The sequence below is a fragment of the Lampetra fluviatilis genome, chromosome 40, assembly GCF_964198595.1.
Source record: "Lampetra fluviatilis chromosome 40, kcLamFluv1.1, whole genome shotgun sequence".
In the NCBI taxonomy this organism is placed as follows: domain Eukaryota; kingdom Metazoa; phylum Chordata; class Hyperoartia; order Petromyzontiformes; family Petromyzontidae; genus Lampetra; species Lampetra fluviatilis.
In genome coordinates this window covers 4,105,868-4,132,296 of record NC_136314.1, presented here as the reverse complement: position 1 = coordinate 4,132,296, position 26,429 = coordinate 4,105,868, and the positions used below count along the sequence as shown (strand labels likewise).

At 49.1% G+C, this 26,429-nt stretch overlaps 1 protein-coding gene and 1 long non-coding RNA gene across 2 annotated transcripts; both read right to left on the bottom strand.

The window, feature by feature from the left end:
• Positions 1–5,326: 5,326 nt before the first annotated feature.
• LOC144946276 (uncharacterized) lies at positions 5,327–9,534 on the bottom strand. The gene is made up of 3 exons (XR_013639794.1): positions 9,491–9,534; positions 5,978–6,046; positions 5,327–5,408 (listed from the first exon to the last, which is right to left on the bottom strand). It is a non-coding gene; the product is annotated as an uncharacterized LOC144946276 (long non-coding RNA).
• A 2,573-nt stretch (positions 9,535–12,107) lies between these two features.
• LOC144946246 (collagen alpha-1(VII) chain-like) lies at positions 12,108–25,716 on the bottom strand. The gene is made up of 10 exons (XM_078875138.1): positions 25,619–25,716; positions 23,257–23,403; positions 22,476–22,625; positions 20,391–20,564; positions 19,651–19,767; positions 19,024–19,173; positions 15,793–15,932; positions 14,126–14,252; positions 12,925–13,046; positions 12,108–12,113 (listed from the first exon to the last, which is right to left on the bottom strand). The coding sequence occupies exons 2-10, from the start codon at positions 23,381–23,383 to the stop codon at positions 12,108–12,110; spliced, it is 1,113 nt and encodes a 370-aa protein (XP_078731264.1). The 5' UTR covers positions 23,384–23,403; positions 25,619–25,716.
• Positions 25,717–26,429: the final 713 nt, after the last annotated feature.

The window sequence follows — 26,429 nt, the reverse complement described above, 5'->3', positions numbered from 1 at the left end:
TTATTTCGATGTTTCTGGGTGATTTCAACTTCTGTCGTGTTTTTGTATCGTTTGTTGTTCTAACCTTTTGACCTGCCCCAACTGGACATCTGTGAAAAAGAGCTTTACAGCTTACTGGATTCCTTCAGTATAAATAAATATGCTGATTCTGATATATGAACGATACAAATTTGAGTAGCACTTCGTGGCAGGCCAACACTGTTGGTACTGCAAAGAGATTGTCCCCTGCCATGAGAATGTGGAATTTTCGGCCAACAGAGATGGGCACCGTTCCGCAACGCAGGAAGACACCTGGGTGTCTGAGCTTCAACCGCATCCGTGCGGCTTCCACAACTCGCCTTCAATCACAAACCCCTTCCGCACCGCCACCCCTACCCCCCGCCGTCATGAATGGAACGCTCCGTGCCCAATGCCACATGCCTCGGCCAGCTCCAATAGATCACTTGAGAGGAGACCATTCGCATTAAGGAGTGGGATGGGACTAAACGTTCCTGCTGATGCGACGCCTGGCGATGATTTGATACGCATGCACGTGTCATCTCTGCCTTTATTCCACTTAAATTTATTCCCGTACCGATTAACTTCATGAGGGGCGAAGGATTCCACAGGAGACGTTATCCGTTGCTTTGTTTCTGTGTGTGTTGCGTGCGTGTGTGTGTGTGTTACACGCACAATGTGATTCCCACACATTTAAAACACACGCAGATGTATATCTGAAACCGCTCCTGGCCGTCAGATTCACCGACACACACCGACCAGTGCGGTGAAATATGGGTCAAACAATCCCCATGATCGACACGGTGTGGAGAGGCCCTTACCCAGCAGTAGATTGACACAGTGCTCTAAATTATTCTTACTTCATCACTAAATACATGCATCATGGTCAGGAATTGAAGACAGGTTGCTGGGGTTACAGCACAGTGCGTTATTAGCCCGGGAGCACATCCTTTCAAATATGACTCATCGGTACCACGTCGGGTGGCCAATGCTAACAATCATTTTCTGTAAGCATTTTATCTATAGATTTCGGATGTGTACGATAGCAAGGACACCATAGTAGCCATTTATGAGAAAAATATCATTGAAGAAGGGTATCGTAGTACATTGGACATAATATTGTTTTATTTTTATCATATAAAACGTCCACAGAATATAAAATTTTTAAAAATAATAAAATGTACGAAGAGATGGAATCTGTGTGAATCGTTATGCCTGCGGTGGATACTTGGCAGCATTTGGCAGCCCAGGTGGTACCAACCGACCCCCTCGGGTCACGGGCTAACATCCCTGCAACACCTCCACCGACCAGTCGCGGAACGAGCGGCATGGAAACAACGACTCACTTAAAACGCGGTTAACATTGATTTTTAAATATGAAAATCCTTTCATTTGCGTCCCACGTTCGTATTTGAATTTAACAAGAGCACTAAACGTTTGGCTTCCGCCAAGATTGACCCCACCTGACCGTTTGCCGCACCCCCGACAATATCGCTGACTTACGCCACTGCTTCCAACTGTTTGTGTCCTAACACCCGCCACAGGCAGACCCTTCACTCAACCTCGCAGAGCACAGAGGCAAAGCGTGGGGGGTTTTGGCGACCACATCTAAACACCGACGCAGCGCGCGAGCAGGCGGGAAGGGGGGCGGTGTAATTGCGACCGCACGCTGCCGATTGTTCAAAAAAGCCACTTGACCCGCTCACCAACGCTGGCGTGGGCCCGGCCACCACAGCTCGGAATGCATCGTCCGGAATCGAGTCTTTTCGCGCGCGGCGCTGCGAAGTAACCCGAGAGGCGTGTGGGTGGTGTTGCCCACGCCGAGACCGCGTGTCGTCAGCGCACGGCCAAAACCTGCCCTGACGGTCTCCCCGTGACCTGCTCACATCTCTTCCCTTCCCTCCCTTTCGGTCGCCGGGCTCAACTGGTCCTGCCTCATCCTGCGCACACGCTGCCCCTGGGGTGAAGCGTTCTTGTCTTGCCGGATCGAATCTACAACACCCACCTGCCATGTTCGCTTCTCAACCTCCAACTTGTTCTTGGTTCTTTCGGTAAAGTCACGTGACTTTACCGAAAGAACCAAGAAGATGATTCCCTGCAGTCACGAAAGCTTTAAATCGAAATTTAACCTCCAACTTGCTTATAGTACCCCGCCCCCCTCTCCCCCCCTCTCCCGGCCCCACTTAACCCACCATGGCCATCCGCTTGTTCTCACCGTCGGCGTCTTTACCTCGCCATGCCTTCTACCCCGTCTTGCCGCGAACTTCCGAGCATCCTTCACTGGGCACGCCGTGCTTCCGACGCGACGGGAGTTTGGTGAAACGGCCGGTGCCATGAACTCACCGGAGAACCGGGCTCCCCTTTGCGGCCAATTACTCCTCCCGAGCCGTCCACCACGACCCCCTGCTCACCCTGCACAAGAGAACAAAGACAAAGGTCCCCCGCGTAGCCTTTAACAAGACTGATGGGGGCAAGTGCTGCTGACGAGAACTTAAAAAGAGGCCGGCGCAGCACACGTAGGGGCGGTGTGCCCACCACCGCGCTTGACCACCTTTGTCTCTCCTTGTCGCTTGATGTTTACGCATCACACCATGTACTCATTTGGGGCTGAGTCGACCTAGGGGAGGCCCAGGACCATTTAAGATAATCGTCACCGGTGTTGGTGGCTGTGAGCGAGAATCGAACTCGGCTCTCCGGATTGGTAGCGCAGCGTAGCGCTAACCGCTACACACACACACATATAGACACACGTACACATGCACATAGACACACGCAGGCATACAAACACAGCACATGCAAACGCACATTGTCAAGCGCACAAAAACACGAAGATGTCTCCCCGTGTAGCCCTCCGGATTATTGTGGCGAATGCTGTTAGCGGCCGGCTATCCACTCGAACATTTAATCTAGCCAGCACAATGCAGGGCCACCTTTGTCTCCCCATTGTCGACATTCAAAACAGAATGCCGATGTGAGACTGACTCTGCGGAGGGGAGGCCCAGGACCAGTTCCAATCCCCACCCACCACCGGTGTTGCACCACGGCTGGGGATGACCGGGTTCATAGCGCAGTGAACAAACCAAGCAAAGCAAGCCACCGCACCGCTGCTCAAGACGACACGAGAAGCGGAATTGTGTTAACGAGTTCCAATCCCCACCCACCACCGGTGTTGCACCACGGCTGGGGATGACCGGGTTCGTAGCGCAGTGAACAAACCAAGCAAAGCAAGCCACCGCACCGCTGCTCAAGACGACACGAGAAGCGGAATTGTGTTAACGAGGCGTGCTTGCAATTTGCTCCGCTGGGTCGGCGTTAGCCGCCCAGGGCGTGACGGTTTATTTCGTCTCCCATTGCTGTTCGCTCCGTGCCCACACCCCCCCCCTACCCCAGGTACCGTCCACCGATGCCCACTTTATTGAGGGCGATATTGGCACGTAAAAATGTAAATGTGTTGATAGGTTTGAACGATGCACACTAATGATAGTGGATAATTAGATGTATTGTAGCAAATACCTTTTCTCCTTTCATCCCTGGCAAACCGGAGGGACTTTGGCGCCCCTAGACAAGGTGAGGATAAGGAGATCAGCAAGCACAATGTTTCAATATGAAGTCATCATTAACATCACGATCATCGCCATTCATGACCACAATCACCCCCGCAACGATGATCACGATCGGCCTCGTGATGATCATTATGATCGTGATGATCATCTTGATCATCATCATCATCACAGTCAACGTCATGATCAGCTACAATCTGTCTACTGCTGGATGAAAGCCTCCTCGAGCCATTGCCATTATTGCTATCAGCACTGTGGTCATTGTCACTGTCGCCACGATCATCAGCGCCCTTTTATCAATGCGACGAACAGCGTAGGAGGTCACAACGAAACATTTGATCACTTTTTTGAGTGGTCTGCAACACACAAACAAAGTCAACACACCAATGATTTCTCACACCTTTGGAAATGTTAATGCACAGTATTCGTTAAGGTAAAGGTGCAGCCCTGAAATTGCTTGCCCACGTCACTGCCGGTGGAAGAGCCTCCACGAGAGGGAGCTCTAGAGGGCCCTTCTGGAATGTAATTCGGCCTACTTTTGAACACTGGCTATATATCTTGGAAGAGCTGAGAGTACCCACACTTTATCCCACCACCACCACACGCAACCTTCCGATTGACTTAACTGCGGTGTAGCCATTTATTACTAAACCAAACTTTTTATTTTACCAGGTAAGGCCCACTGAGCTATATATCTCTTTTTAAGAAGCGAGTTGGCCACAAATGATAGCCCAACGAAGTGGCTTTTAGCATGTGGATATTTATAGCAGCCAAACACTCTGAACGCATGTTTCCAAATGTGGAGGGAAAAACCGGAGGACCCAGAGAAAAATCCACGCGACCACGGGGAGAGAGACACGCAAACTCCAAATATGCAGGAGTCAGGGTTGGGATGGAACCCACGACCTCCTGCATACCAGGCGAGGTAGTTAACATCTTTATGACTGTGGCACCCTTAATATTGTAAGGGCGCTCATTTATACTACTGGGTGAACAGGAACTTCCACGTAATGAAGATTTTTGGGTTTAATTGCGTAGAAATAACTGTGTCGTTAACCCACCACCACTCGACACAGCCAATTAGTAAGGTTTGTGACGTGAACAAAACGTGCCAATTACTTCCTACTTCAGCACACCGGCGTGTTGGAGAGCCGACCTACGTGTCATGAAGAAACTTGCACCGTTGTTTAACTGCCGTGCCGGGAAATTGAACCTGTGAGTGGCCCCTGTGGCGTACTTGGCCCTTCCACCATGGCAGAGTCCTCTCAGCATCGGTATTCCAACAGGATCTGTTACAACTTTCCTCCTGGAACATCTCGGGTCTCGTGGTGCCGCATCAAGACTTTGGAGAAAGCCGCAAAGCGTTGTTGCCGCCACAAGGCATTGTGGGATAGAGCAAAGCATTGTGGGTTACTTACTGGTTCTCCTGGTCTCCCTTGAGGACCAGTCGCCCCCTGTTGTGGAATAAATGGGAAGATTCATCTAAACGACCATTCCACTACTATGTAAATTGACATTAAATAGTCAAATCGTCTCTGATATGAAGACCAGTGTGGCATGGCACCCATCTCTTTCCTGCACCTCCGATTAGCACGGTTGGCTACATACAGTGTGAAAGAAGTTCAACATACATACAGCAGTCCACATTCCTTTCGCAAACACTGTCGACTTTCCAAAAAACGGTACTACTTTTAAAGACCACAAAAAGCAACTATTGCCATGGCAATGATGATGATTTGACGAGTGTGAGCTGTGCAGTGGAAAATGTACCGGGGGTCCTTGAGATCCACCTTGCCCAGGGTTGCCCGGACGCCCTGGTTGTCCTGCCAACCCATCCTGGCCTGGCAAACCCTACAGACAAAATCAACAACAACACGGATTAACAGAGAGCACAGGCCGTACAAATGTATGGTTTTGAGGCAATATACTATCTTTGTTACGAAGGGGTTGTCTCATCATTGTCTTTATCATCCTTAACATCAACATCCCTCCGCAATCAGCAAAAAAAAAGTAGCAGCTGTTCTCCTTGCTGTGCAGAAGACGCAATGAAGACGAAGTTCAAGACTCACCCCCGGCTCGAACCCCTTTCCACAAAGACCCCAGTACAGCCATTCCGACTGTTGGGGTAATTGCTGTGAGCGAGCACCTTTCAAGGCCGGCACGGCAAACAAGTGGGTGGGTGTGTGCGGCAAGCACTACTACGCTTGGCCGCCTTTATCTCCCTAGCGGCAATGTTTAAACGAGTTGACCTAGGGGAGGGCCAAGGACCGGTTCAGATAATCGTCACCGGTGTTGGCCGTGAGCGGGAATCGAACTCGTGTCACCGGGTCCATTGCACCGTGCGCTAACTATTGCTCCGCTGCTCCCCGTAGGTACACATATAGAGAGTGCAACACATCACACATCGCACACACTGTCACCTGTTCTCCTTTCTGTCCCTTTAAAACGATTCCTCCATTGCCTCCGCTCCCAGGAAAACCCTGAGGACCCTGCAGTGAACAAAGCAGTCAGATCACATCATCAATTGACAAACTCGAGGCATCGTAATCGTTTTACGAACCCTTTCCAAAACCAAGCTTGAATGGGTTAATGCGTTATTTCCATCTGTCCATGCAGCTGTCTGTCTGTCTGCCTGGGGTAAAGATAATGCTCGTAATATGATGAGCCAATGTGCAGGGAACTTCGTATAAATGTGTGTTCTTACTGGGGATGTAACTTGATTGAAAAATTGAAAACCGGCCAAATTTTGTCGAAGAGCTGCCCAAAAACTTGAAAGACACAGACTAACGTCATTTGCAAACAAGCAAATGCATTTTTGTCCTGACTGCTACCTGGCAGCTTCCTTACAACTCGTAATAAGTCCCAAGGGTAGACGTGTGTTGGACAGCGTTACATAAATTGATCCATGCGTATGCATTCTCATTCTTCTGTGATGAATGACCAAATTGTGTTAAATCTTAATTTTAGAACTTTCGTGACTGCAGGAATTATTATTTGGTTCTTTCGGTTAAGTCACGTGACTTAACCGTGACTTCACCGAAAGGACCAAATTGTGCTGGTGCTGGAAGTTAGTGCACACCTGTAATCCAACATTTTTTTGTAGACGGGTTAAGCGGACTAAACGAGGAGTGTAAAAAACTGCTTGGCTACAAGGTGGCCACACGGATGAAGTGCAATAAGTAGGCTGCCAATCGATATATGCTGACTGTATAAATGTTGTCTCTCCTCTCTTATGCAATGCTTTTCTCAGGATACTCAGGAAACCCTTACCCATACAAAATTGTTATTCTGAAGGAATTGGCCGAACATATCAATTCGGGATCTTCTTGAAACACGGTTGAGACTTGATGAGGCTTGCTTGGGGAAATTATGGCCAGTATCAAGATTATTTTAAGTACAGCGTATTTAGAAGGTATTGTTGTACTTTAAAATGTCTGTTCTGGATGCTTTTGGTTACAGTTTTTCATACATTTTGTGGCTTTGTACATATACCATATATTTTGCACTGTTTTCAAAAATTGTCATTCCGTACCTATCAATGCATTTCTGAAGATCTCCCTTTCCAAATTGATTACATATTCTGTTCTCATCTGATCACACACGGAATAGACTTGAACTATCCAGCCGGTGGCCACTGTGGTTTGAGCACGAGTTCAACTCCCGTTCGTGAGTCGATTCAACCCATCATCGTAAACATGAGTGTAAACCTCTGTGGTAAGTAAAAAAATGGGAACTATGTTGTGGGAAGTCAATGGGTACGTGTTCTATAGATAAACCCAGAGCCCGCTAACCTCACGTGGAATTTGTACCACTACGGTCCAGCGCCAGCAATGGAGATGGGGAACCACCCAACAATGGAGATGAGGCACCACCCAACAATGGAGATGAGGCACCACCAAACAATAGAGATGAGGCACAACCCAACAATGGAGATGAGGCACCACCCAACAATGGAGAAGAGGCACCACCCAACAATGGAGATGAGGCACCACCCAACAATGGAGATGAGGCACCACCCAACAATGGAGATGAGGCACCACCCAACAATGGAGATGAAGCACCACCCAACAATGGAGATGAGGCACCACCCAACAATGGAGATGAGGCACCACCCAACAATGGAGATGAGGCACCACCCAACAATGGAGATGAGGCACCACCCAACAATGGAGATGAGGCACCACTCAACAATGGAGATGAGGAACCACTCAACAATGGGGATGGAACACCACCGAACAATGGAGATGAGGCACCACCAAACAATGGAGATGGGGAACCACTCAACAATAGAGATGAGGCACCACCCAACAATGGAGATGAGGCACCACCCAACAATGGAGATGAGGCACCACCCAACAATGGAGATGAGGCACCACCCAACAATGGAGATGAGGCACCACCCAACAATGGAGATGAGGCACCACCCAACAATGGAGATGAGGCACCACCCAACAATGGAGATGAGGCACCACCCAACAATGGAGATGAGGCACCACCCAACAATGGAGATGAGGCACCACCCAACAATGGAGATGAGGCACCACCCAACAATAGAGATGAGGCACCACCCAACAATGGAAATGAGGCACCACCCAACAATGGAGATGAGGCACCACCCAACAATAGAGATGAGGCACCACCCAACAATGGAAATGAGGCACCACCAAACAATAGAGATGAGGCACCACCCAACAATGGAGATGAGGCACCACCCAACAATGGAAATGAGGCACCACCAAACAATAGAGATGAGGCACCACCCAACAATGGAAATGAGGCACCACCCAACAATGGAGATGAGGCACCACCCAACAATAGAGATGAGGCACCACCAAACAATAGAGATGAGGCACCACTCAACAATGGAGATGAGGCACCACCCAACAATGGAGATGAGGCACCACCCAACAATGGAGATGAGGCACCACTCAACAATGGAGATGAGGAACCACTCAACAATGGGGATGGAACACCACCGAACAATGGAGATGAGGCACCACCAAACAATGGAGATGGGGAACCACTCAACAATGGAGACGAGGCACCACTCAACAATGGAGATGAGGCACCACTCAACAATGGAGATGAGGCACCACTCAACAATGGAGATGAGGCACCACCCAACAATGGAGATGAGGCACCACTCAACAATGGAGATGAGGCACCACCAAACAATAGAGATGAGGCACCACCCAACAATGGAGACGAGGCACCACCCAACAATGGAGATGAGGCACCACCAAACAATAGAGATGAGGCACCACCCAACAATGGAGATGAGGCACCACCCAACAATGGAGATGAGGCACCACCCAACAATGGAGATGAGGCACCACTCAACAATGGAGATGAGGAACCACTCAACAATGGGGATGGAACACCACCGAACAATGGAGATGAGGCACCACCAAACAATGGAGATGGGGAACCACTCAACAATGGAGATGAGGCACCACCCAACAATGGAGATGAGGCACCACCCAACAATGGAGATGAGGCACCACCCAACCATAGAGATGAGGCACCACCAAACAATAGAGATGAGGCACCACCCAATAATGGAGATGAGGCACCACTCAACAATGGAGATGAGGCACCACCAAACAATAGAGATGAGGCACCACCCAACAATGGAGATGAGGCACCACCAAACAATAGAGATGAGGCACCACCCAATAATGGAGATGAGGCACCACTCAACAATGGAGATGAGGCACCACCAAACAATGGAGATGAGGCACCACTCAACAATGGAGATGGGGAACCACCCAACAATGGTTATACATCCCTATACAGTATCTTATGAATGTTAATTCAGAATCTGAGAATCAGAATAAGTATTTTTACTGAAGGAATCTGATGAGCTATGAAGTGCCTTTTTACAGATGTAGTCAACGATATTTGGGGATTTTTTTGGTACTGTGTTATCTTACCGGATCTCCTCTGGCGCCTACTTGACCAGGCTTCCCTCTTCTGCCCTGGAATTACAGCAAACTTCGATTCACCTATACAATGTATATAACGAAATAAATACAGGGAACTTCAATTCACCTATAAGTGTGTAATTAATTACAACAAGATTCAATTCACCTATAAAATGTATGCAATTAATTAATTACAGTGAACCTACATTCACCTATGCAATGTGTGTTAATAATTTACAGACACGTGAGCTGAAAAGAGGTCAGGTCAATCACCATGGCAACACGTCTCAACAGAATAAAATGGACATTTCTAATGCTTGTTAGAAATTCAGATATTTAAAAACAAAAAACGCTGGTTCTATCCATGACCGTCAAAATAAATGGTACGTCCTCCAATAGACATTTAACACACACAGATATAATAATATTAACATCTGTTCCACAATATTCCAACTCATGTGTTCATACACCGAGAAGACTACATCCCCTGCCTGGTTTGGGTTGAGTTCTTAAGGCTGGGGCTGTCTAAGCAGGATAAGAGGGTGAGTGGAAGAGTCTCGGGCCTATCCTAGGCTGTACCACAGCAATGATAAAAGTTACGTTGCTTTTGCTTTGGTGGTCAACAATATCTCAAATCACGTGCGAATGTGTTGTAAAACACAAGCGACAATGTTGAATTGGTTACCACAAAACGTCGTGAAATCGTCTGCAGAATGCAACAAAAGTACGCAGAATAATTGTACCATTAAACTTGCAAACGTTGGTGGCGTCTTAACATAATCAATCACAACATTACCATTAACATGCAATTCTAATAATTATATATTAATATAGTGATTGCGCACAATCAGCCAATAAATCGACAGCACTCATGGTAACAACAAAAGGCGGCGTCTTGAATTCACCATTTCTCCTTTCTCTCCCTGCCAAGGGGAGACAAGACAAGTCGAGAATCAGCGACGTTCAGTGAACTGTAATGACGACACGAGCTTCCTTTTTTCACGAAAGCATTTCAAACTCAAGGGTAGCGAATTACAATGCGTCTCATCAAGGGATGCACATCAATAATGACGTATAACTAATGCATTGTAATCACTACAAGTGGAAGAGAATTGAGTTAAAGAGAGAGAGAGAGAGAAATTGCTCGTGCTTAACAAATAAATATTGTATCAACGTAAACATAAATATAACATTCTGGTAAAAAAAGATGACATGCTAATTACATGATAATAATACTGAGCATTTGTACTCTCAGAAAAGACAGCCAATGAATGAGAGGTATGGGAAGCCACAGACAAATGGGATTTGCAGCCAGGAGCCAGAGCTTCTTTGCAGCCAGATAATATATTTTGTCTTACTCTTCCACACTCACCAGACGTCTTGGAAGAGGTGAAAAAACCCCACCCTCGAACCTCACCACCACACGCGGCTTACCGATCGACCAACTGTAGTACACCCATTTATACCACAGCGGGATTTAAGAAACTTGCGTCGTTTGAACTGCCATGCCACAAGATCGAACCCGTGACCTCTGCATTGCAGGTTCATCGTCCTGTCTGTTGCACCACTGTGGCAGCAACCCCGATCAGAGTATAATCATGCAAAATACAAATACTAATCATAATTGGTGGCTGAACACCAGATTCTAACAATGGTCTCAACTTCGCTAAGTGTTCTGAAATGGCCATTATGTGTGGCCTGAGTAACTGAGCTGCCACTCAACACATTCAAGAGTCAGACTTACCCTTGGGCATTGGGCAGGACAGCCCGATGGAGGATCTGGGTAAACCTGTGCGAACACATAAACACATTCAACGCTTCAGACATCACGTTATTTGCACAACAACAGTGACAGTGCTAATTACTCGGCATCCAGCATCAGTTCATCGATTAAACTAAACAATTTTTATTTTACAAGGTAAGACCCACTAAGTTACATACATCTTTTTCAGAAGCGACCTGGCTACAAAGTATTGCTCAACAAAGTGGCTTATCATCACGTGGAAATGTATCGCAGCCAAATACTCTTTAGCAGCCAAATATCGTATGCTCATGATACCTGCATCGAATCGTGCTTCTTGTTACTGGTTCTATGAATATTTTTTAAATCAGAAAACCTTCAAATAAAATTGATGAAGGGAGTAAATGTATCTTTTCTGTCTTTAAATAAGTTGCATCTTCCACTCACCCAAGTAAGTCTATTAACCCACAACACCTGAGTACACCCCACCATGGCCACCACGTAGTTTGAAGTTCAAGGTGCACCTAGCCTAGCACGAGTGCCATGGTGGCATCACTGCTAATTCGGTGGCTCCGTTTGCTGCTGCTGCTGCTACTGTTGTCGCTACTGTTGTTAGTGGTGGTGGTGGCTGCGGTCGGGGTGGCGGCGGTGGTGGCGTTGGTGGCGGTGGTGGTGGCGATCGAGGCGGTGCACTGGTGATTTGTACCACAGTGCCTCCACCAGTGCCACCGTTCCCTCTCCCGCTGGCACAGATCGCCTCCACGAGGGCGGCCTCCACGACTGTGAGCTCGTCGTAGGAGCGCGCAGTGAAGCCCGCACGTGAGTCATGTACGTAGACCCGGAGCTGGGAGGCGTCCACGCGTCCCACGCCCACGGGGTACAGTGTCACACCTGGACACGCGCAGACAAAGATCCCCCAGACCACCCCAAGACAACAACAACAATCCCAGAACACACCAAGACAACAACAACAGTCCCAGACCACACCAAGACAACAACAACAATCCCAGACCACACCAAGACAACAACAACAATCCCAGACCACACCAAGACAACAACAACAATCCCAGACCACACCAAGACAACAACAACAATCCCAGACCACACCAAGACAACAACAACAATCCCAGACCACACCAAGACAACAACAACAATCCCAGACCATACCAAGACAACAACAACAATCCCAGACCACACCAAGACAACAACAACAATCCCAGACCACACCAAGACAACAACAACAGTCCCAGACCATACCAAGACAACAACAACAATCCCAGACCACACCAAGACAACAACAACAATCCCAGACCACACCAAGACAACAACAACAATCCCAGACCATACCAAGACAACAACAACAATCCCAGACCACACCAAGACAACAACAACAATCCCAGACCACACCAAGACAACAACAATCCCAGACCACACCAAGACAACAACAACAGTCCCAGACCACACCAAGACAACAACAACAATCCCAGACCACACCAAGACAACAACAACAATCCCAGACCACACCAAGACAACAACAACAGTCCCAGACCACACCAAGAACCAAACAACAGTCCCAGACCACACAAAGACATCAACGGTCCCAGACCACACCAAGACAACAACAACAGTCTCAGACCACACCAAGACAACAACAGACCCGAGTGAGACCTAAGGGCTCACCGGCTGACGCTGCATTCCTGACGGGACCCGAGGGGTCGTCCTGCGATGGCGTGCCCATCACGAGAACGAGGATGCGTGGAACGAAGGAACGCATGCCGGCCAGCGGAGAAAACATGTTCCGTATGGCGAAGTCGATCGCCCGGCCTGCGTGGAGAACGGGAGAAGGTTAAAATGAACAAACTCGCTGTTTCAGAAGCGACCTGGCTGTCATAAATAGTGGATTGTCATCACATGGAAATTTATAGCAGCCAAATACTCTAAACGCATGTTGTTTCTAAGTGTGGAGGGAAAAATCGGAGGATCTGGAGAAAAATCAACGCGACCACAGGGAGAACAAGCAACCTCCAAATATGCAAGCGTCAGGTTCGGGATCGAACCCACGACCTCCTGTGTACCAGGCAAGGTAGTTAACATCTCGCCAATCTGGCGCCCTTAAACCGGACAGGTAGATGGCGGGCAAAGGTATGCATCTCGGACAGTGTGAGCTTAACAATCATTGACGATCATTATTAGAGCAATGATGATGATAATTAATCAGTTAACACGTAGGCTTTCACGACCGATGTTATCCATCAGAGGTTTTGTTGGTTTTTTGGTTCTGGGTTTACTCTCCAACACACCGGTGCTTAACTAGTAACTAATTGGCATGTTTTGTCTATAATTGGCTGTGTCAGTGGCGGGTTTAATGACACATTTATATCTACGCAATCTCGCCCCGAAAACCTTTGTTATGGGTGACTTTTGATGATGGCGACGCTGCTGGATATGTTGATGATGGGAATGCTGCTGCTGATGATGATGACATCACGATGGCGGTGATCATGACACTGCTGCTGATAATGCAGCCGCTGATGATGATAATGACATTTTTACTATGGCTGATGATTATATCACTGCTGATGATGAACATATGACCACAATGACAACGCCGCTGTTGCTTTTGCCACTGACCAAAATCTCTGATGAGACTGCTGCTGATGACGATTTTGACGATACCGCTGCTGCTGCTGATGATGATGATGATGCCGATAATTACAATGATGAAGACGGAGCTGACGACGATGACACTTTTAATTGTAATTTACAAAAAAACCCTTAATCGTTCCCAGGGCGATGACTCTGCCGATGACTTTGCCACCACCGCCTACTGCCGACGATTACGACGACGACACAATAAACGCGACGCCACTGCCACCGTTGGCCGGCGGGCGGGCGGCACCCACCAGCGCGCACGCCGGGCCCGCCGGCGTGAAGCAGCGCGCGGATCGCCTGGTCCAGCAAGCCCCTGTCGCGGTACTCGTTGAGGTTGAACTCCGCAGTCACGTCGTCGCTGAACTGCGCCACGGCAACCTGCAAGCGCAACGACGCACCGGGGGGCGCGTTTGTGGGATGCTGCCACTGCGCCTGATCATCTTCAAGTGATTCATATAGCGCCTTGACCGGGGAATTAACATTGGTACACATGAATGTACTGGCGGAGATGAGGTGGAAGAAATAGATGAGGGGAAGCAATGGGGGGCAAATCTGCGACGGTGCGTGAAAGATAAATTGATGACGTTAAATGATGATGAATGGATCGAACGAATGGGAAGTGAGCGAAAGTGATCCAATGAGAATATGAGGAGGGAAAAGTAACGGTGGCGGTGATGAGGGGGAGATTAAGGAGGGTCGTGGGGTGAGCTAGGGAAGAATAAGTAAGTTTTGAGTGCGGAGCGAATCGAGTGAGCGAAGGTGACTGCTCCTGCTGCTGCTGCTATGGTGGTGGCGTAACAGTTGGCAGCACGCAGAGGTACGAACAATAAACAATAATCTGATTGAAAAAAAAACATTGATTAAACATATCTCGATATTGGGCTTCGTCGAGCGGGGGGGGGGGGGGGGGGGTGGAGGGGCGAGGTGGGTGGGAGAACGGAGCCCCCTATGCCCAGACGTTTGACGAGACTCAAGAACAATGAAGGTAATATCTGAGTTCCCCCCTAGTGCTGGGCACTGGAGCAGTTGAACTTTTCTTTCGCACCGTACGTAGCCCGGCCGCGCTAAATCGGAGGTGCGGGGGGGACAACATCGATCGACACACAAAAAAGCACAGACACGGGAGCATATAAGTAGTGTACAACAATGCACCAATGTTAGCAACACGATATAACTTGATATGATACAACACGACAACAACGTTGAAATGGGATGGCCCCACGCATCCCGAGACGCTGCAACAAAGGCCACGATGTTCACACATTATTCACACATTATTCACACATTTTTCACTTACACATTATTCACACATTATTCACGCAACAGTATTCATGCAACATTATTAACACTTTAATAACACATTTTTCACTTACACATTATTCACACATTATTCACGCAACATTAATCACGCAACACTATTCACACATTATTCACACATTTTTCACTTACACATTATTCGCGCATCATTAATCACGCAACACTATTCACACATTATTCACACATCATTCACTTACACATGATTCACACATTATTCACACATTTTTCAAGCAACATTATTCACACATTATTCACACATTTTCACTTACATATTATTCACACATTATTCACACATTATTCACACATTATTCTGTCGCGGGGGTAACGGGACGAGGGATATTTTCATCACTCAGCGAAGAAGGGGAGAGAGACGACACAGGGAGAGCGCGACGGGGAGCTGCGGAATATAAAACATCGGCGCGCCGATCGAAGGCGTCCGGCCAGGTGGACCGGGTGAGCCATGGGCACCGGGGCGGCCTCGCGCCGTGGGCCGTCACCGGCCGCACTTGCCACGACGACGACCCCATCGGCCCCTGCTTTCGTCCGTGCGAGAACGCGCGGCGGCAAGGCGGGCGGGCGGGAGGGAGGGAGGGAGGAGAACCTGCGTGCCGTTGGGGCCGATCCTCGGGAAGAGCGACACCATCCGGGCGAGGAACTCCCTGACGCGCTCAAAGTTGCCGACGCCGACAGCGGCCGACCCGTCGACGAGGAAGACGATGTCGGCCTGCAGGCCGAGGCACGCTGCTCGCACGACGCGCACAACGGGGGGGACAGCCGCACGGCCTCGTCTCCGTTAGCACGTCCGTCGCTTGCGCGCGAGCGCTTCCACCACCGCCGTCCGGTTCACAATATTAATGGCGAGCTACATCGATACTGCGTCACGGCTGGACCCAGAGAGTGGCCAACGTAGAGGTAAGATTGAGGTTGCGCAGAGAAGAAGACAAACTGGTGATGCAGGCAGTGATGAGAAGGAAACTGGCACCTATTTGGACGCACGTGTAGGATGGAGAACAACGGGAAAATTAAAAGTGTGCGGTTGGGAAAAATGGAAGGAATGGGAAAAAGAGGGATACCTCACAGAGAATGGCTCCACGATGACATAAAAGATTGTTGGGAGAAAGATGTGGCACCCACTTGAGCGTATTGGCACAAGACAGAGGAAAGTGGAAAGAAATGACGAAATTTGCAGTGGACACCTACGGAGCAACCTGCCCATGGATCGTGATGACGATGGGAGTACATTAGTTTAATCCAGTGCGTAGCGTGCACAACATGTTACTTAGAAAGGATATTTCAATCGATCGATGATTGACCGACCGATCGATGTGTGAAGGCCTCCCCACGGTGGGTTTGTTCGGTCAGGTGCCGGTTGGTGAGAGCGAGTGAGAGAACTTCGGTTGATGCCCGGTTGCTCGTGGAGTCCACCAAACCATCGCGCGACCGATCCACCCCACTACCCACCCCCCCATGGATTGTCGTCGCAATGAGGCCAATTGCAAGTGTAGGCGATAAGAGTTAATCAAAAGCGACGTCTTTAAGTAGGATCCCACGTCTTGAGTTAACGGCCAATTCAGCAGGCCGCGTATCCACACGAGCCGATGAACCATCGCGTCGTCCGTCACGCACGCATGAAGAGTGTTTGTAATGTGCCAATCGGACTGAAGTGTTTATTGCTCAGGGGAGGTCAAGCCACGTGAAGTCACAAACCAAATTTGCGTCTCTATTGTTGTCGCAGACAGACTCTGATGACGCGTCAAGCTGCCACGCTGAGTTCGAACCCACAAACTCGGCTGAGCGGTCTCTCTGACATTGCGCTCGCGAACCTCCCAATTCACACGGTCACGCAAACTAAACACACAAGATACAGGGTGAGCCAAAGCTCAGAACACATAGGGATGTTATATTTACTTGAACAAATCGCACAGGGTGACCCCCACAGGAAGAACAAGAGTTAATTAATAATGGTAGCAGATAAAACATTACCTTCAAGAATAAACAATTGAAATGTTTTTTTTTTTATGCCAGGATTAAAATAAATCCAGCGACCCCCTCCATGAGCCGACTTTTGGGCCACCCTCTGCGAATAACAGCAACGCATTTCTATTTCGGTTAATGCCGAAGCCAAGCGGCGAGCCACTTGAGCGTAGAACACGGGCACAATGTCATGCCGAGCGCGTGCCGTACAAGTCGCATGCCTTGTACCCCTAAACGTGCGGCTGCATGCGGGCAACTCGCATAGTGGACGATGTCTGTCGTGCGGCGTTCAATTCGTGAGCGCCACGGCGACACCGCCTCGACTCGTCATGGCAACCGGGGGCTGTCGTCACGCGAGGCATCGACACCGCGGCCGGTGAGAAGTGGGGTTCGTGGGATCTTTCAAAATGTTGACGGCGAACGGAGGTGTTTTTTTCCAAACGCCGGGGGGAGGGGGGGGGGGAGAAGGAAACGGACAGCCAATGCTGTACACGGAACGTGTCTCCCCCAAATAGATTGTAGCGCCGCGGGAGTCGGTGGTGTCCACGTCACCCCCAGTCGGTGGTGTCCACGTCACCCCCAGTCGGTGTTGCCCACGTGATCCTGAGTCGGTGTTGCCCACGTTAGAATGTAACAGCAATCATTGTTCTTGCAGCAGGCAAACATGCGCGCGGTTGTTGTCGTGCTCGGGGGTTAATGTTTTTTTTTTTAAAGGTTGGTCTCTTTCCTTTGAGACAAAACTCACCCTCCCAAAAACCTGACTCATCGTCTTCAAATATAGGGGGCCCAACGACGACCCGTAAACCTTCTGAATGTTTAGTCACAGGAGCAGCGGGGGGGGAGGGGGGTACAGGGGAGAGGAGGAACGGGGTCGTGGGATTAAGGTGTGAGCGCGAAGGTTGGTGCTTGCGACGGAAGGATAATGTGTTCATCTCTATATCCCAGGGTATTTTAAACATTTTTGTTTAAACAAAATATTTCCCCCATTGCACAACCACGTGAGAGAACGGCCCACGGAAAGCGGATATTACAGAGCTACCTCGGAGATCCCTTCAAGCACCTTCCTGCCCACGACTGAGAACAATTCCCTTCGTATGACAGACAAACTGATGTTTAATTCCCAAAGCTGTATTTTACCCGAATAATAAGTGCAGAACCAAATAAAATTTTACGATTTTTTTGTACTCATTACGTGATGAGGCTGAGATCATTCGATTCACAACATCTCAAGAAACTGATTTCAATCACAGCTGGCTACCTGAACTCGAACTCAGGATCCCATCAGTGCCAGCTCTGTGCTCTCACCACTGAGCCATCCGGCCAGCTCCTGATGGCTTCAACTTAGCAGAGACGATTCAATGACGTCGCTTGTAAAGCGCACATATCTGAGAGCACAATGTGTGCCCAAGTTGACTTGTGTCTAAGCTTAAGCTTAGATAATTTAGATTATTTGGCCGCTATAAATGTCCACATGATATGCTACCGGCTGCCCTGACAATACAGAGAGAGGAGACAATTGTGCACCCCTCACAGCCACGTGGACTACATTGCAGACCGTCTTCGTTCAAACTTGACGAAGATCCCGCACATTATTTGGTGATGTCATGGCAATGGCTGCGGTGCACAGGCCCGCAACTCCACACGTCCGTCTATAACACCGTGTCACCATTTCACAAAAATATCGTCCCATGATACATTTTTCTTCTGAAGGCCACAGGCTTTTCCGTAAATGTTGATTTATGTTTGTCGATTTTTTCCCCCTTTTTTCCCCACAGATCGTCGTCGACTGGGCTTAACGCTACGACAGGGAGAGAAACAACGCTGGCTCGGTTCACGCTGGACATGCCGCGGGGGTCACCTGTGCGCTGGGTGAGCGTGGAGGAGGGACCATGCCTGGTGGAGAACATGGGCAGGATGGTGAACGTGTAGACGCGGCCGTCCAGAAGGCCCGTCACCTTGTGCACGGTCACGCTGGGCTCAAGAGACGTGCGGAACTGCTCGCCGGCATCTGAAGGACCAAGACGAGGGATTCGTGGTTTTTACACGGCGCTGGGCATTTCGAAGCGTATTCTCGCCAGATGTTAACGACCTCACGCCTGCTGTATACAGAGTGCTTCAAATTTTTTTTAACACTTACATGGGACTATCGTTTTTAATGGAAAAAAAACGGAAAATACACTGTAACACGATAACAAATGTATGTTAATAGCTTCAAAAAGTCAAAGAGTCTACACTTGTTCGCCATCATTGTCAACGAGTGCCTGGAATCTTCTCCAGGTGGTCTCCAGAGCCTGGGGGCACATTTCTTGTGGCATTGTTGCAAAGTGTTAACCATTTCTTTGAAGCGCTCTGTATTTGGAGTTTGTTATCTCCTCCTGATTATATGTTGGCGTCCCCCATAGAGGGCTGCCCCCCATATCATCTGGTGGTGTCCACAGGGAAGTCTCGCTCGCTCACTCGCTCGTGCCACTGACACAGTCCGTACCTGAAGCCCAGGTGAGGAGGTATTGAGAGGCTCGCGGCTGAGGTTCCCACATGAGCGTCAGAACTCCGTCCGACGCGTCGGACACCCGAAACCCTTGCACCCCCAGAAACTCCGCATCTGGACAGGAGTAGGCCCACGCACACACATGTACACACGCACACACATGTACACACGTACACACATTCATCATCGTCATCATCATTGTTTAACAGCTACGATCAATACACTGCTGGATGAAGGCATCTCCAAGCTATCACCATCTATAATGGCCTTGCTATGCAACAATTATGCCTAGCACCTGTGCATGAGCTGATTTCACCACTCCATCTCCGCGACAGATGACCCCACTCCGTCGTTAGCTTCCGCCACCAGACATCGTTACTTCCACGGCCGATGTGTCCTGCCCAAGACCGCTTACTTATTTTCTAATTTAAAACGATCTCTCAAATCAGAGTGTGTACCTCGATGTGTCTCCGTGGGTCTCTTTGCATCTATGGCTCTACGTATCTCTGCGTAGCATTACGTGTCTCTAAGTATTATCTTTGCACATTTAACTTATATCCAGCTCCCTTGAGATCTAAGCCTGGCAAGACCAAATACACCCGAACTCGACTTCGGGAGCTATTCTCTTGCGCAACCGATCCCTCCGGTGTGGACGCAGTTCGACTCCGGGCACGGGGGCACGCGCTCGTTTGTGCGCGTGCACGTGCGTCTGTCCGTACGCGCGTGCGTAACCATACCGCCACCAGCCTCCGCGCCGCCCCCACGCGTCCTCGCAATCAGCGTCGCTGCCGCCCCCTCCCTGGCTCCAGCGAGCGCCACCAGGGAGAGCGAGTAGGTCGTGCCCTGCTGCAGGCCGTCGACCACGAACGTCGTCGCGTCCGGGCGCAGCATGCGGCTCGACTCGGGGCCCCCTGCGCGAACGGACCGAGGGAGAGACGCGGAGAGAGGAGACGACGCGGAGAAACTCAGCGGCGTCCACGACCGCCGAACGGCAGCCCTCTAGCCCGTCCCCCCCTTCACCCTTTGTGGGGGGCGTGGGAGCGAGGGGAGAGGCGGTTGTTGAGCGTGTAAGCCGCGCAATCGCACGGAGGCCCACGGGCCCCGGGTAGCGTGATGGTCTCACATGCACCTTGTGGCCGAGCTGCTGCTGGATGAGGGTGCTCACTCATGCCGCGCAGGTTGGTGGGGATCGTTGGACGAATGTTTGGCAGCATGGATGTGTGAGCCATAGAAGTACAGTACAACGGCTTATTTTGCTGCACTGAACTCACCAATGCCCCGGTGTATAACCCATAACACCCGTCATGCATGGTAGTCCGAGCAGTATCCAGGCACAGCCTTGCTTAACTTCCGAAAAATATGGTGAGATCGCGTGCGTGAATTCCGGGTGAGTTGGTCAGGGGCAATGCATTGTCACACCGCCGGTGTTTAAGACTCAATCTGACAACATACACCACTGGATTTCCTGGGGCCTGCAGAGACTTTAATCTGACCAAAGTCACACAAAAGGACCTCTCAAAGAAACCTCCCTCAACGAAAAAGACTTTGATCTCCCGCTCAAGAAACACAGGTGCAGAGATGGTGAGATGTTAACTACCTCGCCTGGTGTACAGGAGGTCGTGGATTCGATCCCGACCCTGACGCCTGCTGTATATTTGGAGTTTGCGTGTCTCTCTCTCCCCGTGGTCGCGTGGATTTTTTTTCTCGGGTTCTCCGGTTTTTCCTCCACATTTAGAAACGCGATGATACATCTCTCGTTGAGCTATCATTTCATCGTTGGAACCTCATTCGCCAGTAAAAAATATGATAATTGTTTTTTTTGCCAGATAGAAGGGTAAAAAGAGCTATCATTTGTGAAAGCCAGGTCGCTTCTGAAAAAGCGCTAGACAGCTCAATGTGCCTTACCTGGTAAAATAAAAAATAGTTTTAGTTTAATCCTCACCCCTTCCCCCCCCCCCCCCGAGTGCTCCCCCCTCTCACGTTCAGACTGCGAACAGAGGAAACGAGACGTCGGGAAAACAGATGACGCACGACGAGCGAACGTGTGGTTATCAGACGTCTCGAAATACAAGTGGGACCTGACCATGTTCGTCGTGCCAAGTTTCAGCTTTTTTGTTTTGTTTCTGCGACACACCTTGACCGCCTTCTCCGGACAAATGTGACCTTCACGCGTAGCCGAACGTGCGAGCATCGTCACGATGATCCGAGCAACAACTCACATAGCCTCGTCTTGTTCACATATTAGAACAACAGTCGGGATATGTCCATTTAATGTTTCTTTAACATAACTGGAATTTTCCTACGATCAGTTGACTGACAATTATTAATCTACCCGAGCCGACTCAAGGTACGAGTGAGTTTATTGTTGAACGCCGCTTTACGCTTGCGCAAGTTTCCATTTACCACGAGACGCCGTTACTTTTGCTACGATGATCTGCTCGCTTCATTGCTGTGATCTACTGTATGTTTTGTTCCAGGCACACCTCCCTATAGCGCTCAGGATGCGTTCCTGGTAATCGGAGTACTATATACACAAAACGGCAGCTATAGAAGACCATTATTACATGGGCAGAGACATGCCCCTGCAGACAAAGGCTTCGCCCACTTTCTTCCAAATATGGGCTGGAAGTTACCTTCAGGGCAAAGAGCGTTATGAGAAAACAGCGTTATAGGTGGGCGGGCATTTTTTATTTCGGCGACCCAAGGGCCGCTATTGGAAAATGAGTTCTCACCCCGGTGTCAACAATGAGACAAAAGCTTTGATTTTATGTTTTGACGGTGCAGTCGCTCCTTTGGGTAACCAGCCACTGTGCACGTTTTACCGTCTGTAATTCTCCAGCTGAGCCTGTAGCCAGAAGCCTGGGCCAGTTTGGTCCAGCTCACTCGCAAATACTGGCTCCCGCTGTCCACAATCCGTAGGTTCCGAACTGAACCAACGTCTGATCCTTGCGACGGCACATCCAGGCGGTCACCTGTACCTGGGTTGAGTCATCGTTGCCGTCATCATCATCATGGCCATTGGTAGCAACAATCAGTGATCGCAACAGAGAGCAGGCGTGGCAACGACAGCAGCGATAATAGCAGCACCATCAGAATAATTCGTATCAATGATCATCACCCTTTGTAATAATCATCATTAACATCATCAGAAGCAATGGCTTCATCAAATGTTTCGATATCATCATCACGACCGATCAATCATCAATCAAACGGCAACGTAAATATCACGGCATTAAGAGCCCGGGCCGAGTAATTATATATTCTTAGGTTTTTTCGGTAAAGTCACGTAGGTAAAAAATTTAAATTAATAAAAGTAAAATAAAAATAAAATAAAAATCACGACGTTTCGGAGGCAACACAAGCTTCCGTCTTCAGGTGAAACCGTCACAGCACGCTTGCTGTATCAAGTAAGAGAAATTCCAAGAAAATAAATGTATTAATTTTAATATTTTTACCTACGTGACTTTACCGAAAAAACCTATGAAAATGAATCCTTGCAGTCACGAAAGCTTCAAATCTAGAATGAGTAATTATATCTCCGGTATCGAAATCGTGAAAAAAAAGCCCACAACAGTCTTTGTGGGCGAGTGCGGGGGGCCGTGCCTGTGGTGATGGTGATGGTGACCAACGCGCCCTCCCTTCGGCCCGCCATTGCCGTCACCCCAACGGTGTACGCGGTCGCCTCCTGCAGGCCGTCGATGGTGTACGACGTGACCTTGGGGCGCACCATGCGCACCAGCTCCGCTCCGCCTGCAAAGCCACAATGTGTTGCAGGTATGTTGAACTTCTTTCGCGCCGTACGTAGCCAACCATGCTAATCGGAGGTGCGGGGGAAGGACAACATAAACACAACAAGCAGTTCTAAAGTAATTCGTTTTTAATCGAGATTTCAAAGTGCTCCAGTGGCTCCAGTGGCTTTCTAATTTCGTAAAGGAAGAGCGTTCCAGACGGCCGCAGAAGCGCATCGGAAAGCGTACAATGCGGTGACTGTCTTTGTTCGATGGCTCGCTAAAAGCCGCTGCTTCTGTTGCTGCTGCTGCTTCGAGGATGACCGGGGTTCGCCTGATGGTTTATGCTCCGTTGACAAGATTGGCGGCAAGGTATTGTGGTTCATTTGTGGCAAGCTCTTAGTGTGTGCAATGGGTGCGACCAGAGGGGCCGTGCGTGCGTGCCCCACGCTGCGTGGAACGCCGCTGCTGGTGGACGCCGCAGCCGTACGCTCGTGGATTGCGGCAGCCGTCATTCGTAAGATAATTTACGTGGCTAGGCCACGTATTAATGGCCAAAATTGTGCTGGAGGACCCTCCACCAGGAGTGGCTGAGAGATCGACAACTTTAAATTTCGATTTAAAGCTTTCGTGACTGCAGGGATTCATCTTCTTGGTTCTTTCGGTAAAGTCACGTAGAATGGGAAGTAATAAAATAATAAAATAAAAATAATAAAATAATTCTCACGACGTTTCGGCCACCACGCAAGCAGCCAAACTGAGGACGGCTGCTTGCGTTGTGGCCGAAACGTCGTGAGAATTAGTTTATTATTTTTATTTTACTATTTTATTTTTCCCATTCTACGTGACTTTACCGAAAGAACCAAGAAGAGATCGACAATTGTGCGCCGGTGGCGTCCTCGTTACAGCTCGTCAGTGAAGTCGCCAGAATCAGAATCTTTATTTATCGTGGAAGAATCCGATTAAGTTTGAAGATGTTTTTCACGGATGTCCAGTTGGAGCGGGTCAGCGAGTCAGATGGGTAAACACCGCACCTCTGATTAGCACGGTTGGCTATCTATAGTGCGAAAGACGCTCAAGATACGCACATAGGAGTGCAAAATGGAGAAAGGTTAAGCAAGTCGCAATAAATAAATACAATTTAAGTATATAAGCACAAAATTTGACATACGTAGCCAGCCATGCCAATTGGAGGTATGTATGTTTAACGTCTTTGTCACCATATGTAGCCAACCGTGCAAATTCCTGCCGATTATTCAATACCAAATGCGAGCATTGGACATGCAATGCTCACTCACTGCGACTGCAAAGTCGTGCCTCTGGAAGTCCGATACGCTACACGGTGTCCCCGCTTCCGCACTATGATGCCCTATTGGCTTGACGAATGCCAACAATGCACGCACACACACGTACGCATGTACGTCTGTAAACGACGACGAGAAACTGCCATCACAACCGAGAAAAAATTATATTGTTACGAGATGATGGTTTTCTTGACGGTGGTATTAATCCTGTTGTGATGGGGACTTTGGGGTGTCACGGTGGCGAGATGTTAAATATCTCGCCTGGTATACAGGAGGTCGTGGGTTCGATTCTAATCCTAACACCTGTATACATGGAGTTTGTGTGTTCTCCCCGTAGTGGCGTTAATTTTTTAGGAGACCTTCGGGTTTTACCCTCCACATTTAGAAACGACGTTCAGAGTCTTTGGCTGCTCTACATGCCCACGTGATGATCAGCCACTTCGTAGAGCTATCATTTGTGACCAGGTCGCGCCTGAAAGAGAGCCACTTAGCTTACTTGGTAAAATAAAAAGAGTTAATTACATAGTTTCTCCATAAGAGGTTTTTCGGTTGGATCGCGTAAATATAAATGTGTCGTTAAACCCGCCACCACCCGACACAGCCAATTAGTAAGGTTTGTCACCTGGAAATTCTTCACTAGTTCAGCACACTGGTGTGTCGGAGAGTAAAACCCTCAACATTTACAATTGTAAACTGGTAATAAATTGGCATGTTTTGTTTACGTAGCAAAACTTACAAATTGCCTGTGGCGGGTGGTGGTGGGTTTATCGACGCAATTACATTTGCGCGATCTACCAAAAAACCTCTACTATGGATAACATTGGTCGCGAAAGCCTACGCGCAAAACCAAATCGTTTCTCGTCGCAATGACATTTAACGGCGACGGCGACGATCTTGCGACGGGGCCCCGTGGCGTCATCGCGAATCCCTCACCGGAGGCCGGGCCCCACGTGATGCGGTAGCCCGTGGATCGCGAGACGCCGCTCCACCCAATGCGGACGCTGCTCCTCTTCACCTCCAGCAGGCGCAGGTCCGACACGGACAGCGGGAGCGACGCCTCCGCGTCATCCGCGGTGACTGGGAGAGTGCGGGGGATTGAAGCACGTGGGGGGGGGGGGGGGGGGCAGCAGGAGCAGAGGCTCAACGGACGGAGCCGTGGGCAGCGTGAAAACGGAGAGAACCGACGCCTCATCGCTCAGGCAAACAGCATCGGCCCCTGGCTTCCACCTCCCTCATACGTGTATGTACGTTGAACTTCTTTCACACCGTACATAGCCAACCGTGATAATCGAAGGTGCGGGGGGGTGGACAATAAACTATAAGTCAACAATGACCATTGTTGACATCCTACAATGTGGCACTAATTGCATCGACTCTTAAGGGATAATGATCACGATGAAATTGATTATTAATATGTTGCTATTGATAGCGATTATAATGATTACAAAGTCAATGATGATTATCGATGAGTATGATTCGTGGTGATGACGAAGATGATGATATTAGCCTAAACCGACTGCCAAACTGGGATTTCAATTTTCCACGTTCTATAAATGTTTTTTCAAAGTGTCTCATCGTTACTCAACAAAAAAGGAGCACAAATTGGCACTCATCTGCATTTAGCAGCTCCTGCGCTGGTGGTTGAACAAATTCCACATTTCTCTGTCAGGGCCAGACACTCCCCATAGCAACCGTCGCAGGCTATGGCACAAAGCGGGCCCTCGTTCAATTGAACTAAACTAAA